The following is a 17,694-nucleotide window of genomic DNA, read 5'->3' as shown; positions in this document are numbered from 1 at the left end:
CCTTACATGGCTATCCAGACAAAGTTGCTCATGTTTCTAAATCTTCTAATCTAGAGTCCAAAATTTCAAATGAAGAGTACCAAGAATTTTTGAGGTACAAGTCTGGAAAATCTTCTAATCTTGGCCAATCCTCCTCTATGTCAAATGTGTCAACTGTTTGTATATCTCAATCCGTGGAAGGTCATAGTCCATGGATTCTTGAATTAGGCGCCTCAGACCATATCTCTGGTAACATTCCTTCATTTTCTTTCATGTCCTCTCCGAAAATTCCTCATTTCATTATCGTTGCCAATGAATCCAAAGTGGCATCTCAGGGAATTGGCTCAATTTTCTTATCTCCTTCACTAAATTTAAATTTTGTTTTGTATATTCCTCATTGTCCTTACAATTTAATCTCTTTGAGTCAATTGACTTGTTCCTTAAATTGTTCTGTAACCTTCACTGCTAATTCCTTTGTTATACTGGTACGAGTCGTCTGATTGGAGAAGGACATGAGTCTTGAGGACTTTATTTCTTAAAACCTAACTCTTCAGTTTCCTATTTTACAACTTCATTTCCCAAACTTTTGCATGATCATTTAGGCCACCCAAGTTTGTCCAAGTTGAAGATGATGGTTTCGAGTCTTAAAAACATTCAAGTCTTAGATTGAGAGTCTTGTCAGTTACGAAAGAATGTTAGATCTTCCTATCCTAAAAGGTCTTAGACGCGATGAAATTTTCCTTTTTCAATTATTCACTAAGATATTTGGGGACCATGTTGTGTTACTTTATTTGGTTTTAATTATTTTGTAACCTTCATTGATGAATTCTCTCGATGTACTTGGGTTTATTTAATGAAAGAGAGATTTGAACTTTTGTCCATATTTATGTCCTTTTTCAATGAAATTAAGATCCAATTTGGGAAGCAATTAAAATCCTTAGAAGTGATAATGCTAAGGAATATTGTTCTGCAATATTTTCTTCATTCTTATCTTCCTAAGAAATTTTACATCAGTCAACATGTTTCCACACTCCATAGCAAAATGACATTGCAGAGAGAAAGATAGACATCTCATTGAAATTGCATGCTTCCTGATGTTGAATACTAATGTTCCTGTTCATCATTGGCGCGATGCAGTCCTCATTGCCTATTTTCTAATCAATAGGATGCCTTCTTCTTCTCTTAAGAATAAAGTTCCCTCTGTCATTTTTCCAAACGACACTTTATACCATGTCCCCCACGTGTATCTGGTGTACTTGTGTTGTTCATAATGTTTCTCCAGGCCTTGATAAACTCTCTGCAAAAGCAATTAAGTGTGTTTTCTTGTGATATTCTCGGAAAGGTATAAATGTTATTCTCCTTCCACTAAGATATATTATATGTTTGCTGATGTCACATTATTTGAGGATACACCTTTTTTCTTGTTATCTGTTGGAAGTCCCACATCGACTAGATATAAGACCAATTTATAATATATAAGTGGGTGCAAACCTCACCTTACAAGCCGATTTTGTAGGGTTTAGTTAGGCTTAAAGTCCACTTCTTAACATGGTATCAAAGCTATGGTTAGAGCTTATCCTAACGATATTTGTTGTTTGTTGGGCATATTATTCCACCCGCTATCGGGCCGTTATCGGAACACCCATTAATGTCTAGTCTCACGCTCGAGATGTATATATCTCGGTGTGAGGGGGGTGTGTTGTAGAGCTATCAAAACGGGTAACCTGGCTCAGTTATTAGCAAGCTGAAAAAATTCGAATCCGGCCTAACCCATCACGGGTTGGTGGGTTAAACGGGTTGGTCCACTGACTCACTTAATTATAAGTTTTTTTTAAAATGAAAAAATTATAATTTTTAATTTAAATTTAAATAAATTTCACTCTAAAATGATGTTAAACTTCAAAGACAATTCAAAATAAATAAAAAAATATCATACAATCCAAGCGTAATCTAAAAACAAACACAAAAGGTGAACAAATAAGTTTTTAATATTGATAATTTTTGTATCACTTGTTCATTTATAATATTAGAGTCTTGAAATGATAAATCTATAATATCTTTTCCTCTTGAAACATCTTTTTTTATCTCCATCTTCAATATAAAATAAAAAATGCTAACTAATAATATTGAAACACAAAAATAATAAATAATTAAATTAGGTGGGTTGGTGAGCCAACCTAGCTCACCACAGGTTCAACCCGGTGAGCCGGGTTCTAAGTGAATCAGGTTGAAAACTAACCCGCATAAAAAAATTACATTTTTTTCAAACCCAATCCAGTTGAAATCCGTGGTGGGCCGGGTTGGCTCGCGAGTTACCACCCATTTTGACAGCACTAGTGTGTTGGAAGTCCCACATCAGCTAGCCATTAAGTCATGTTACCGTGTATGTCAATTTTCAGGGCTTATATTTGAAAACAATATGTACATAAATTATATTACTTGCAAATGCAATGCAGTGTAGTCAATTTTGGGTTATTTGGAAACTCATTTAGGGATATACAGTTGTGGTAGCTTTTAATATGATCAATTGTAACTTTACGAAAAAATTCATTAAGTTATTCAATCGTCTAAAGAGTAATTTCACTTTACACTAGTGTGAAAGGTTCCTAACTCTATATATTAAGATGTATGACTGGGAGAGCAACTAATCATATTATACGAAAATCTAAACATCCATTGATTGTTTTTGCTTAGCTGTTATATTATGTTTTGTCAGGGTAGAAGCATTTTCTTATGCTTTACAGGAGGAATTTGTTGCTGATCAACTATTTCAAAGTTCAGAGCATCATGCAGATGAAATTTTACAGATCACACATTCAATATTTTCATCTTCAAAGGTATTAGGTCATGTATAATTTTCATCTTGAAAGGTCTTGGAGACTTTTTATTCCTTTGCTATTATTTACAGAAAAAAGCCGTACTTCATGGTTCATTGAATGCATCTGCACATATTGGTTGCACTGCATTTACGTACACTCAAATACATGTGCACTGGGTTTTCTTATTGCTAATTGTGAGAAATGGAGAGGATTAGGAGAAAATATCCCCTTGTGTTTTGAATACACTAAGGGTAGTTTTATTTATAGTGAAACATAAGGGCCAATGCCCTTAATACAGAATGGGCTAAGCCCAACTAACAGAAAATAAATCCTTAACATCTAACACTCCCCCTCAAGCTGGAGTATATAAATCATATGTTCCAAGCTTGTTACAAAGATAATCAATTCTAGGTCCTCGTAAGGACTTAGTGAATATGTCTGCCAACTGGTTGCTTGAGTTAACAAACTCAGTCTTGATGTCTCCGGATATGATCTTTTCTCGAATAAAGTGACAATCAACTTCAATGTGCTTGGTTCTCTCATGAAAGACAGGGTTAGAGCTGATATGGAGAGCAGCTTGATTATCACATATAAGTGTCATTTGAGTGACATCTCCAAATTTCAATTCACTGAGTAATTGTTTAAGCCACACAAGCTCGCAAGTAGCTGATGCCATAGCTCTATATTCTGCTTCTGCGCTGGACCTTGCCACAACACTTTGCTTCTTACTTTTCCATGATATTAGGTTGCCACCAACAGAGACACAATATCCAGAAGTAGATCTCCTATCAGACGGGGAACCAGCCCAGTCAGCATCTGAATAACAAACGATTTTTGTATCGTTGTTAGGACCATATAGCAAACCTTTTCCAGGTGATCCTTTAATATACTTCAGTATGCGAACAACCGCATCCCAATGGTCTTCACATGGGGAGTTTAGGAATTGACTCACAACGCTAACTGCGAAGGAAATGTCAGGACGTGTAACAGTAAGATAGTTTAATTTGCCAACTAGTCTTCTGTACCGTTCAGGATCTGAGAAAGGCTCCCCCTGATTTGGTAGGAGTTTGATGTTAGGATCCATAGGTGTCTCAACAGATTTAGAGTTCATTAACCCTGTTTCCTCCAAGATGTCTAACGCATACTTCCTCTGAGATATGACAATACCGGTGTTGGATTGTGCTACTTCAATACCCAAAAAATACCGGAGTTTGCCAAGATCTTTGGTTTGAAAATGATGGCAAAGGTGTTGTTTCATCTTAGAGATGCCAAGATAGTCACTTCCTGTGAGAACAATATCATCGACATACACTATTAAGTAGATACATCCAGCATTTGAGTGGCGATAGAACACTGAATGATCCGCTTCACTGCGAGACATACCAAATTGTTGAACAACACAGCTAAATTTACCAAACCAGGCCCGAGGAGATTGTTTTAAGCCATATAAGGATTTGCGAAGACGACATACCAATCCAGATGACTCCCCCTGAGCAACAAAGCCAGGCGGTTGCTCCATATAAATTTCTTCATGCAAATCACCATTAAGGAAAGCATTTTTGACATCAAGTTGGTGAAGAGGCCATTGGCGAAGAGCGGCCATGGCAATGAATAGGCGAACAGAGGTCATTTTTGCCACTGGAGAAAAGGTATCACCATAATCCAAACCAAAAATCTGTGTGTAGCCTTTGGCAACCAATCGAGCTTTGAGACGATCAATAGTGCCATCAGGACCAACCTTGATAGCATACACCCACCTGCAACCAACAACAGACTTTCCAGATGGTAATTGGACAAGCTCCCAAGTTCCACTTTTCTGTAAAGCACTTAATTCATCCAGCATAGCTTGACACCAGCCAGGATGAGTTAAGGCGTCACCCACAGAGTGGGGAATGGACACAGAAGAAATGGATGAGAGACATGTATAAAAAGATGGTGACAATCTGTGGTAACTAAGAACAGTATAATGGGGAGAAGTGTTACGGGTAGAGCGTATACCTTTACGAAGGGCAATGGGCAGGTCAGACTCATTTGCTGGAGCCGGAGGAGACACAGGAACCGGCACTGGAAGTGAGTCATGAGGGAGACGATTGCGACGACTATACACCTGAAGGGGTGGTGGTGAAGGACGATCCTGTGGTGAATGAGAGTCCAAAGAAGGAGGAGACAAAATGGGTGGAGCATCACTAGGAGAATCACAGAAAATAGGAATATCAACAGTAACAGGTGGAGGTTCAAAACTCGAAGATAGATGTGAAAAGTAGAAAGAAGATTCATCAAAAGTAACATCAGCAGAGATAAAATGACGATTGAGGGAAGGGGAAAAACACTTATAGCCCTTTTGTGACCGTGGAAATCCTAAGAAGACACATTTGTGAGACCTAGGAGATAACTTATCAAGACCAGGACTAAAATCATGAACAAAACAAGTAGACCCAAAAACTCTAAGAGGTAAAGGATGTAGAGGATCTTGAGGAAACAAGATAGAATGAGGGATTTTGTTATCTAAGACGGAAGATGGCATGCGGTTTATAAGATAACATGCCGTGAGAACGGCGTCACCCCAAAAACGTGAGGGCACTTGACCATGAATTAGAAGAGTACGAGTTGTCTCAATAAGGTGTCTATTCTTGCGCTCAGCCACCCCATTTTGTTGAGGGGTATAAGCACATGAGGTTTGGTGAAGAATACCATGAGAAGCCATAAAATGTGTAAACGATTGAGAAAGGTATTCACGACCATTATCACTACGTAGAGTTCGAATAGAAACCCCAAACTGTGTTTTTATTTCATTGAAAAATAATTGGAAAATAGGAAACAACTCAGAACGATTCTTCATTAAAAACAACCAAGTACATCTTGAGTAGTCATCAATAAAAGTAACAAAATACTGAAAACCTAAATTGGACTTAACACGACTAGGTCCCCAAATGTCAGAATGAACCAATGAAAAAGGGGACGATGCCCGTTGTGAGACACTACGAGGAAAGGAACTACGAGTATGCTTTCCTAACTGACAAGACTCGCACGACAAACTTGATAATTGTGACAATCTCGGGACAAGTTGTTGTAGTTTGGCAAGACTAGGATGACCTAACTGAGCATGAAGAAGGGATGGTGACTCCATGATTACGCCAACATGTGGAGAAGGGCGGAGATGGTATAGGCCATGAGACTCACATCCTGTGCCAATCATGTGTTTCGAACTCCGGTCCTGCAACCAAACAGAATCTTTAGTAAATGAGATAACACAATTAAGGGTACGAGTTAGACGACTTATGGACAATAAGTTGAAAGGAGACCCGGGAACATAAAGTACATGATCAATGGATATGGACGGAAAAATATCAACAGTACCAACACCATGAGATGAGACTCTAGACCCATCAGCCATTGTTACCGAGGGTAAGTTATCCGGACATGACAAAGAAGAAAATAAGGACTTGTTACCAGTGATATGATCGGTGGCGCCTGAGTCAAGGACCCAAGATCCGAGGGAGTGAAAGTGAGTCAGACCAACAAAAGGTGTACCTGTACGTGCAACAGATGCAGATGTAGTGGAACTAGAGTGCTGACGATCCTCATACCATCTGAGAAATTCGTTAAAGATTGCAGGTTTTTCTACGGTATTAGATGAAGTAGGAGGGTCTCCAGATGGTTCAGAATTGGCCATTGCTACAGGTCGAGGAGGTCGTCCATGAAGTGCATAACATTGATCAATTTTGTGGCCTAACTTGCCACAGTGGTCACATTTTGTAACACGTCCTTTATTTTGCCTGCGAGGCCGACTTCGATCATTACGTTGGATAGCCATAACTGAGGAGTCATCAATATGAGGAGATGTCTCAGTGACTGGTTTGCTCGGTATACGCAGAAGAGCTGAACAAGTAGAAGTAAAGTTGGGTATGACAGGAGAACCCAAAATCTGATCACGGACATGAGAGATATCATCAGAGAGTCCGTATAAAGCCAACAACATGAAGAACTTTGATCGTTGTTCCAGTTCTTCAGCAGGAGTGGGAGCAGGAGGTAATATATCATTAAAATCATGAAGAAGGGCATGAATTTTACCCAAATATTCGGCCATGGGACCATGATTGCGTGGACCAATAACAGTTAATAGGTCCTGACAAACACCATACAGGCGTTGAGTGTCATTTGTGTACAACAACTTCGCCTGTGCCCAAACTTCTGAACATGTTTCATATGATCGAAACATTTGTTTCAACGAGGAGTGAATGGTGGATTTTATGACAATGCATAGCTGAGCATCAATTTTCATCCAGCGGGAAGTGTCATCCGTTGTAGCAGTAGTCACATCTTGAGTAAGGTGATCTAAGTACCCTTGACTCTTCAACCAAAGTTTGATGTCAGACGCCCATGTTGCATGATTTGTGCCATCTAACTTGTCAATAGACAAGTGTACATTCACATAATTGGTGTATATTGAAGGATCAGAAGAAGAGCCACCAACATAAGTGTTCGTAGAAGAGGAAGATGCCATGGAGAAGGAGAAACCCTAAAAATCCAAAGTGCTCCGATTGACGCAACGATCACAGATCCAGAAAGAGGACGAGGAGGCGATCACGGCGGTCCAGATCGGCGACGGAACTCTCCGGCGACGCGCCGTCACGCGCGGTGGGAAGCGGCGGCTCCGGCGATTCTGGCGGCGGCGCGTGGAGGCGCGTGACTGGTCCGTTGGCTGTGATATTTGTACCACGGTGGTCGCCCGGGCGAGACGATGCCGATGATGTGGTCGTCGGTCAATTCTGGAACTCCGGCGGCGGCGGAGGCGGCGGCGGCGGCGGCGGCGGCGGCGGAGGCGGCGGAGGCGGCGACAGCGGCAGCCACAGTGGCGCGGCGGCGGCGATGAGTTGTGCCGGAAACTAGAGTTGGCTGGACCTAATCCTATGCTCTAGATACCATGTGAGAAATGGAGAGGATTAGGAGAAAATATCCCCTTGTGTTTTGAATACACTAAGGGTAGTTTTATTTATAGTGAAACATAAGGGCCAATGCCCTTAATACAGAATGGGCTAAGCCCAACTAACAGAAAATAAATCCTTAACATCTAACACTAATGATAATTTTACAAAAAAGATGATTACTCCTACTCTAAGTACATGGTGGTGGTTTGTATCCAAACTCTCTGGGCATATTTAATGATACTGTAATTGCATACCTAAAAAGATCTTGGTGCTTGTTACTTGTCACGTACTTAGTTTTCATGGCTTAGGACATCTGTATGTATCAATTTAAGTGGTTAGTTCTAGCTTGGTAACATTTACATTGAAAAGCATTTTTGTCAATATCTGTTAATGGTTACTAGAAGCAGCTTACCGTCATTGCTTCTGACGGTTAGAAAAAATGGTAGATGAAAGATTTAAGTTTCAAACTGCCTGTGCTGAAATAAAAGGCTTTTCTATTAAGTAGCGTAAATTGTTACTGTTCTGGGAGTTCTCATATGGTTAAGGAAACAACTTAATTATTTATTTTATTGATGAAAGAAGAAAATCAAGAGGAAGAATTTGATTCAGTTATTTCTTTTCTGCAGGATGATATTTTACCTTTTGTATCTTGTGTTTTCTTAAGAAGGTTGCTTCTTCCCGGGGTTCATCATAATGCTACTTTGTATGCAACTCTAGCTGAGTATAGCAGGCATTTGGGTGAACCTGAGTTGCAAACATTAACTGCTGATGGGATAAAGAAGGAGATACTTTCCATCATAGAACATGAGGTTAACATTGGCATATTTATAAAATCTATTTAATATCTCCTTAATTTTTCTCTCCTTAATTTTTCTCTCTTTAATTTTAAGGATGGGAAAGTTATGGCAAACTGACATGATTGATAATGCTGTAGGTTGGATCTGAAAAGGTCTCTTTGTTGCACTGCTGGAAAAGTTTTTTCAACCGCTATTTCCATAATTGGTGCAAGAGCAATGCATTGTATGGTTTGCTTGTTGATTCCTCTTCTGATGCTGTTGGTTTAATCAGAAGAAGTTCCATTTCACTTTTTCGGTCTTTGGAAGATATTGAACGGATCATGGAGGGTAAATGATAATTATATTACGTCTCTCTGTTCTCTCAATGAATTCTTATATTATTAAATATATTTCTGGCTTTTCCCCTAGACGGTTGTTGTTAGAAAGCCTTTAGAAACTGTTCAGAGGGAAGGTGAGAAAAGAGAGAAAGAAATTGAATCTTTTGTATTTTGAATGAAAGAGAGGTACAATGAAGAATTGATACAACAGTTAGGTAGTTACAAACTATTAGTGACAGATGGCATATTGTAATTGATAGATGTCTTTTTGCAAGAATTATATAACTAACAAGAATAACTCTTAAAAAGTGAACTTCACAAAAGTGATTAGATAAGGTTTGCCCTCCACTTATATATTTTTATTTTATCATTTTTTTAGTCAATGTGAGATCTTTTTCACATCCCATCGTGTTGAGGACTTGACATCTTGAGTGTTACCTAACGGTAGGTGGCACAATAGGTCTAACAAACCTTATTAGATAAACCTTAATGCCATCTTAGGAAGTAGATATATTGTAAGTCTAATTTAACTTCACAAAACTAGCTTGATATAGGGAGGCTTACATTCCACTCATATAGTCTAATTTGGTCATATATCTAGATGTGGGATCCCCAACAATAACAAGCTAGAGTTAATGTAGTTGAGAACTACATTTGTTTAATACAACCCTTAATAGTTTTAAATTCATTAACTTGCTCATTGTAAATGTTAGAGATGTTATTTGTTTATGTTAAAAGTATGATTTCATTACATTAAATAGAGATATATAATATGACTTGATAGTGAAATATGTTACCAAATATTTCCCATTATTAACTATTGATCATGTGTCTACACAATACACAAAATTCATTATATGTTTTTTGAGTTTCTGATAAGAACGAGCAATGAAATCAACACAAGGAAATGGAAACAATAGTTGTATTATGGAATTTGGTCTGATCAACGTGATTCAAGACCAAGTCTGTCGTTATATTATGAAATATCATAAAAACAAAAGGAAATCCAAGAATCTAGTCCCTTTCCATTGCCCACCGTCCTCCCTCTCTCTTCCCCTCTCTCTACTATAAGCATTTCCCCCTTGTAACTAACTGCATGTGACGCATATTCCAAGCTGCCAACTGTGCAGTTTCTGTTATTTCTTTCCTCCTAGGTTTTGATTCGCTGCATCACTCTTGTATCTCCTTCTATACATTTATTTGACTTTGGGCCTTTTCTGCTGGCCCGTATCAGTTTCTTTCTTACCATATTATTAGAGCAGTACCATACCCTGTGACTTGACTGTCTCTAATCCTTTCAACATGGTTTCAATGGTCTAACATGAAGGGAACTTAAATCCGTTCTTTCCTTGTGGGTCCACAACTCTGATAGTGTTTTGATTTCCAGCAGCTGGCACGCTTCCTTAGCAGCAGTTTTTGATTTCTGGCAACTTCTGTGTTATTGATTCATTTTATGCTCTTCAACAGCTGTTGTTCCCTCTGATAATTTTCAATAAGCTCAACTCATGTGAAATGTATGTTCCAGCTTGATAGGGTATTTTAAGATATGATTTGAAAAGGATGAAATATATTGAAGATTGATTGTCATTTTGATGGAGAAAAATGTCCGGAAAATATCTATTAGCTTTGTCATTATTTACGTTGTCAGCTTTAGTAACTAATTGGCTGACATGTTTACTAAGTCTCGCACGAGGTCTTGTGTGGATGACATTTGTAACAAGTTTGTCTCATGATTACTTATGCTCCAATTTTAGGGAGAGTGTTATATATTATATGATTTAGTTATGTTAATAGTTATGATTTGATTATATTAAATATGGGTATATTACCAAATATTTCTCGTTATTCAATATCGACTTTGTTCCCTATTATTATATCTCTTTTTCATTATAAATAGGAATGCTCATGTGTACACAATACATAATTCATATTCACTCTCGGTTTCTCTCTTCTCAGTGTGGTACTAGAGCAGTATTCCGTGATCTATTTTGTTGCTAATCTTTCCAACTGTTACTGATGGTTGCCTTCCACCAGAAACTAGGCACTAACAAGAATAACAAATTACAAAGAAAATGGAGTTGAGAACTGCATCTTTTCTATTCAACTTAATAGTTTTAAGTTAATTAACTTGAATTTTAATCTGTTCTCTGCTTTTACATGCTTTCCTTAATATAGATTTTTGTTTATACTTTGTAGGCTCTTCAGATGATGTTAGTGAGCTCACAGGCATCATGGATATTAGTGATGATGATCTAGAGTGTGAAATTCTAATCGAATTGGTCAGATGTGTCATGAGTTTCAGCCAACAGTTGGGCAAAACTGCTTCTTCTATATTTTATGAATCTCTTTTAACTACGCCAGTGATCTCTTCTGAAGATATCATTCGCTATGTTGTAAAGATACTAGAAACTGGATATTGTATGTCAGGTCCAGTGTTCCAAACATCTACTTCTGGGAATCATATGGTTGTTCTGGAAAAGGAGCTGGCAGATCATAAAAGTTTGAGGAAACTTTCTGCGGATATGTTTTTGTCACTTCAAAGCTTGTACAAAAAGGCTTCTGCATGGGGCAGGATTTTAAATGTAATTGAGTGTTTCCTGAAATTTTTGGTTCCGAAGAAAGTAATACAAAACTTTAATACTGAAGTATCATCAAGCATAAATTCTTCCGTTGTAGTACAAACTACTTATCAGATTGCAAAAGTGATGTTTGAATCTGCCTGGGACTTTCTTCTATTTTTAAGCTATTTGGTGGACATTAGTGGCCAGGTGAGTCCATACACGTATGTATGCATACTTATTGTCTTAAGTGTAATTGGTTTTTTACTGTAAGCATCATTTATTTGAAATTATTGTCTAATTAAATCAGATAGAAATTGCAAAATTGTATATGGGGTAAAGTGTGTACTAGCATTGTTCAAGTCCTGTGGTCAATTAGCAAATATATTCACCGAGTAAGGAGTACTTGAATTAATTACATGTGTAACAAACTTGGTACATATTACCTATATACATAAGCTTGAGGGGAAGTGTAGAATCTTGTACATATGTTAGAGTCCTATACATGTAGTATTAGCATCAACAATTGATTTTATATTTGTTATTAGCCTAAAATAGGGTAAATATTCGATAGTTATGTTCTCTTCGCAATAAATTGACCTTTCATGTTGATCAAGTTCTCAACATATACAGAGAGTTGCATTTGTTAACGAGATGCTATTGCACTTTTGTAGATGTAGATTAATATCTTGTTTGTTTCACACATATATGTTGCGATTGCTCTTCATGCAGGTCCATTTGACCCATGATGATATAAGCAAAGTACAACTTGAGTTAGTTCCAATGCTTCAAGAAATTATTTTTGAATGGCTAATCATCATCTTCTTTACGATCACACCATCTTCACTGGCTGTAACCGAGGACTTCAATTCTAAACTTTCATCACTACAAATAGGTGTGTTTTTACTTACATTGTATCATGGCAGTTCCAATTTAGTTAGGCTGGCATGGATTTATCATTGTCAGGGGATGAAGGCTCACAATATTATTCCCCTTCTGAATTCTGGAAGAAACAAGTAATTATTTCATAGCATTAGGATTTTAAATTTAGTTATATCTAAAAAAAATGTCATCATTTACAGTTGGTAAAATCATGAAACATAAGAACTAAGAAGATGAAATTGAAGTTGTTTTTCTTTGTCAATTATGTAGATTCCATTGTATAAGAAGGAACAAATTAAAGGGATAAGACATTTAAAATCAATTAGGAAATTAAGGAAAGAACTATTTAAATCAAGGAATGTCATCTCCATGTCTTATAATGTGATGTGATATGTCAAAACTTAAAATTCGGAGTCAAATTTGGATTCACTCAATTAGGCAATACTATTTGAGAGAGCAAAATAAAGAAAAGCAATGTGAGATACTTGGTATGAAAGATGCCATACGGAATTATTGAGAAAGAGAGTAGTTCCTTAAATCCTTCTTGGTCGATAATAAGTGCTTGGATTTATATTTTATAGTAATAATGAAGCGGGGGGTAATTGAAAAAATTATTTTTACTAAGCTCCTCATTATAGTGCTTTCATGGTATTGTACCTCATGATCTCAGGTATAAGTGGTTAAAAATAGTGAGATTTGGATTGCATTTATATATATGAGATTGTAGACTGTATATGCTCAATGGCTAAAAGAAATGTCAAAACTATATTTTCTGGCTGCTAGAGATTCATAAAATATTATAAGTTAGATATGCTAGATCGTCCGCTGTTAGAGGATGGAAAGACAGGTTTAGCTTAAATAAGAGTAGAGAGTGGAATTCAGCTTTGTTACCAAAAGGTAAATGGGGTTGTGGCTTGGTTGTAAAGGAAAATCTTTGGAGTAGAGATCATTCTCCTTGCTCTGGACATTGTCATTCAAGCAATAAAGTTGATTTTTTTCTTTCTTCCCCTTTCATTATGAGTTGTAACAAGTACGGTTGAGGCTTACTGAATTGAGTATGTATAAGCCATACTTTGGATACTGTGTTGACCTTTTTGAGCGTGATACAGATAGCAACATGGGGAAAAGATTGTTGAATGTGAACCTGGGCAGATGTGATTTCACATTGGCGTTTATATTCTTGCTCAATGTTGGAAGTTCATCCTTAAACCATAGTCACTTTTCTTCAGATCGCTTTTCAAATTCACAGAGCTTTATTAATAGGGCAAGGGACTTCATCAATTGGATTATCTGGGGTCAGGCTGGAGGATCTTCTACTTTCTTAAGCCGTTCTATTGATCTTGCATTTATTCTTTTCAAGCATGGCCAGTATGGTCCTGCTGAGGTTATTTACTTGTCCTTTTATTTCCCACATGGGATATCGATTCTTTCTCTTTCTTAATGTATAGTTACCTTTACTGAAAATATCTTGTATTTCAATTTACAAATGTTTTAAAAGCAATTGCTTATGATCGCCGAAGCACATTTACTAAAAGAGAAGACATCCCATAGTATTCAAGATGCTGATGGTGGATGGTGCATACGTCATCATCTTCTAGGGTGTTGCCTACTTGCACAGGTGCAGTGTGGATTACATGCAACCCAGAAGGATAAAAAAGTTTCTGATGCCATTCGCTGTTTCTTTAGGTATTACAACAGACCTTTGAAATATTTCTCTTTTTATTATTTTGTGGTTATACATAATTCAAAGATGCAATTTTCATTTTACATTTTCAGCATGTAAGTTGATTACTGAGTTGAGGGGTATTGTTTATTTTCCCCTAACTTGAGGTTGTTGAAGTACATACATTATACTTTAGCAAAACTCTCACAGATTGTGTTTTAAGGTGTAAGTCGCATTTCTGGGTTTGGCAAAAGTTATAGAACTGTGCAATTTCATGGGTAGTATATTGCATTTTTAACTATGTTGATATTCCTTATACTGAAGATGAATGTAAAAGAGCTTGATTTCGTTCTCTTAGGGTCTCATTTATAATGACAATGGAGGTTCATATACAATGAACTAGAGGGAAGAGAAAAAGAATCAGAAATGTCATATCTAGAACCTAGGTGCAGCACAAAGCACACTACAGCTTTTCAATAAATTCTATCTAAGATGACCAATTCTAGCACTTATTATGTCCTTGCTATTACAGAAAGTCCTAAGTATTAAATCTCAGTTCTGATGTGTTGCACAAATTGCTTAAACAGATTCAATGCCAACAACTTATGACCTTGAGCAAAAATAACACCAATGTCAATTGATGTATGACTAAAACAAATGGAGAAAAGTGAGTAAGGAGAGAAGGCAATAGGAAGAATATTAGGAGATCTGAATTTATTGTCGACTTAGAAATTTCGTAAACAATAGTAGTCTTCATGTGTGTAACTCTCTATATGTGTATACACTGGTTTTCATTTTTTTCATTGTCTTTTATGTTCTCTGCATATTTACTTGTGGTTGCCTTGAACTATGACCCATCGCCGTTGGTGTTTAATTCAGGTCTTCATCTGGAAATGGTGCGTCTGAGGCTCTGCAGAGTTTATCGGATGACTTAGGAATTTTGTATCTTGGTTTTAGTGAGTATTTCTGTAGCTTAATAATTGTAATGATTTTAGTAAGCAAATGGATAATCTTAACTTCAGTTTTGGTGGTTTTCATGCAGGTGGTTGTACATCAATTGCTACGTGGAAGCTTCAATATTATCAATGGGCAATGCAGTTATTTGAACGTTATAGCATTAGTGAAGGTGCTTGCCAGTTTGCACTTGCTGCACTTGAACAAGTTGATGAGGCTCTATATATGAAAGATGGCAACCGCACAAACAACTCAGTTAATGAATCAGTGACAACCATCAAAGGACGACTATGGGCAAATGTTTTCATATTTGCTTTAGACCTTGGTCGATATTACGATGCATATTGTGCAATAATTTCAAATCCAGATGACGAGAGCAAATACATTTGCCTGAGACGATTCATAATTGTTCTTTATGAACAAGGAGCTATAAAGGTTGGACAAACTATGATAAACTCTTATGATTTTTCTTAGCTGAATGATCTCTACTTAATGATTTCCTTAGGTTAATATTTAAAATAGAATGAAATAGATATCTCACTATCTATTTTTGCGACAGTACTTTTGTGCTACTGTGTTCAAAGTATGATTACAAGAATCTTAATTAGTTATGATTGCAAAATGGGTCTTTAACTGAAGTTTGCAAGTTTAATTTAACTCCTACAACATTTTGCAGAGATGCAGTATGTAAATGTATGAATATCTCTGCTTATGGGTTACCATTTTATGCTAATTATATTTTGCTATATTTCCAATATTTGTTATGATTCCTGTACTTTTTTACTTAAAAACAGTGCAATGTTATTCCTTAACTTGCAGAGTTATGTGCGTTGTAAATAGCAGATTATTAGGTTAAAAAGATTCTAAATATCTCCATAGTAATTAGGAAAAAATATCTCATAATCTTCCTATTTACTTCAGCATATTTTTATTTCCTTGAAGGTTTTGGTTATTACAAATAGAGATGATGAGAATGTAATTTGTGTGATTGATATCAATAAAATAATTCTTTATTTCCTTACATAGTTCAAGTATATGTCAATATTTAATTCATTTTCTGTGTTAAAAAGGAAGGTGCAATTCAATAATTCCCTCCTGATATTTTATACTTTTCCTTTCACATTGTTTAGGTAAAATTTCCATTTACTTACTTTATTTAGTACCCTTCTCCCCCTATCTTTTGTTTTTTTTTTCTCAACAGATTCTTTGCAGCAATAAACTTCCCCTTATTGGTTTAGTGGAGAAAGTGGAGCAAGAGCTTGCTTGGAAGGTATGCCATTTCTGAACAAATTGTGTTGATAATTTTGAAGTTTTCTAGAATATGCATAAATTTTACGTGTAACGTGTAGGCTGAACGATCAGATATTTCTGCTAAGCCAAACTTGTACAAGTTGCTTTATGCATTTCAAATGCATAGGCATAATTGGCGACGTGCGGCAAACTACATATACATGTATTCAGCTCGTTTGAGAACTGAAGCAGCGTTGAAAGATAGTGTAGGCAGTTCCTTGATGTTGCAAGAGAGGCTGAATGCACTCTCTGCTGCAGTTAATGCACTACATCTTGTTCATCCTGCATATGCCTGGATTGATTCCTTGGTTGAGGGAAGTTCTCTTGTGAATGATCATTATCCAAGTAAGAAAGCTAAAAGAACCCCAGATGAACATTGTAAGTAATTCAACTACTATAGTTATGCTGGTTTTATAAGTTATCGTTTCATTATGGATTCATGATGTTATATCACCAATTTTACTTCATTTTTTTAACAAAATGATATGCTGGGTTGAAAAGGATTCTTATATAATATAGTCTTTTTAAAAGTGACTCTTTGCTAATATGTTGAGGGATTGGGTAGCTTTGTTTAGTTAATGTTTTATTTTTTCTCTTCTGTTTTTTATTTTGGTGATGCTATTATCTTGAACCGTACAGCAGCAGCTGATAACGACGCAGAGCCTCAAGGCTGGCAGTCCTCAATTGATATTGAAAAACTTGAGAATGAATTTGTCCTAACTTCAGCAGAGTATATGCTGTCACTGGTAAATGTGAAGTGGACATTTTCTGGTAAGCGCCTTTTGTCACTGAATCATATGGTTGCTTCCTGAGCAACTCTGATGTCATTAAGTTTCAAAGTACTTTGTATTTTTCATTTGATAGAATTTTAATTCAGTTTTCATCCCCGTTCTTTCATTTTGAAGGAAAACATGGAGCTCTGTCAGACTTGGCTGAGCTTCTTGTCCAAAACAATTTATATGATATGGCCTTTACAGTCGTTCTCAGATTTTTCAAGGGTTCTGCACTGAAGAGGTATACATCTTGAACTTGTGTTGCATGCATACACGCATTCACACACATGCATGTATTGTTGAGCTTATAGTCTGGGTATTTCTCTTTAGGGAGCTGGAAAGAGTGCTATCTGCTATCTCTTTGAAATGCTGCCTTGACAAGGTGGAATCCAATTGGGTTGAGTATGTTCACTTATTCCTTTCCATTCTTTTACAAACCTTTTTTATTTTTAAATTGATGAGATATAATACCTGACTTTAATTTAGAATTTGTGGTTTCATTATTGTTTATTTAGTGTTTTGGCAATTTCCTTATTTTAAGAAAAATTCTTTACTCTGTTACAGTCAGTATGGATTGTATCATGTACTCTTTATTTATTTATTTCAGAGAACGCAGTCCTTTACTAGCATCATCAAAGAATGAGATGGTAGTCCATGGTTCACCTGTTACAGTTTCCACAACTCCACGAGCTGAAAGAAGCAACCAGTGGGCAACACTCAAGCTTTACCTTGTT

General features: G+C 36.6%; 1 protein-coding gene across 3 annotated transcripts in view; it reads left to right on the top strand.

Moving 5' to 3' along the window:
• LOC108325929 (nuclear pore complex protein NUP160) overlaps window positions 1-17,694 on the top strand; it is a 31,175-nt gene that overhangs the window by 9,392 nt on the left and 4,089 nt on the right. For 2 of the 3 annotated variants that reach the window (XM_017559077.2, XM_017559079.2), the window contains 15 exons: window positions 2,696-2,816; window positions 8,353-8,535; window positions 8,661-8,850; window positions 11,037-11,608; window positions 12,131-12,293; window positions 13,390-13,664; window positions 13,779-13,966; window positions 14,823-14,899; window positions 14,986-15,332; window positions 16,099-16,167; window positions 16,247-16,565; window positions 16,827-16,958; window positions 17,093-17,201; window positions 17,291-17,362; window positions 17,568-17,691. In XM_017559077.2, the coding sequence (XP_017414566.1) occupies window positions 2,696-2,816; window positions 8,353-8,535; window positions 8,661-8,850; window positions 11,037-11,608; window positions 12,131-12,293; window positions 13,390-13,664; window positions 13,779-13,966; window positions 14,823-14,899; window positions 14,986-15,332; window positions 16,099-16,167; window positions 16,247-16,565; window positions 16,827-16,958; window positions 17,093-17,201; window positions 17,291-17,362; window positions 17,568-17,691 (2,941 nt within the window). The remainder of the gene's footprint in view (window positions 1-2,695; window positions 2,817-8,352; window positions 8,536-8,660; window positions 8,851-11,036; window positions 11,609-12,130; window positions 12,294-13,389; window positions 13,665-13,778; window positions 13,967-14,822; window positions 14,900-14,985; window positions 15,333-16,098; window positions 16,168-16,246; window positions 16,566-16,826; window positions 16,959-17,092; window positions 17,202-17,290; window positions 17,363-17,567; window positions 17,692-17,694) is intronic. The other variant, XM_017559078.2, reaches the window with a different exon arrangement.

Source organism: Vigna angularis, chromosome 3 (genome assembly GCF_016808095.1).
Source record: "Vigna angularis cultivar LongXiaoDou No.4 chromosome 3, ASM1680809v1, whole genome shotgun sequence".
Taxonomy (NCBI): domain Eukaryota; kingdom Viridiplantae; phylum Streptophyta; class Magnoliopsida; order Fabales; family Fabaceae; genus Vigna; species Vigna angularis.
The sequence above is the reverse complement of the archived record's forward strand: the minus strand, read 5'-3'. Positions and strand labels throughout refer to the sequence as shown.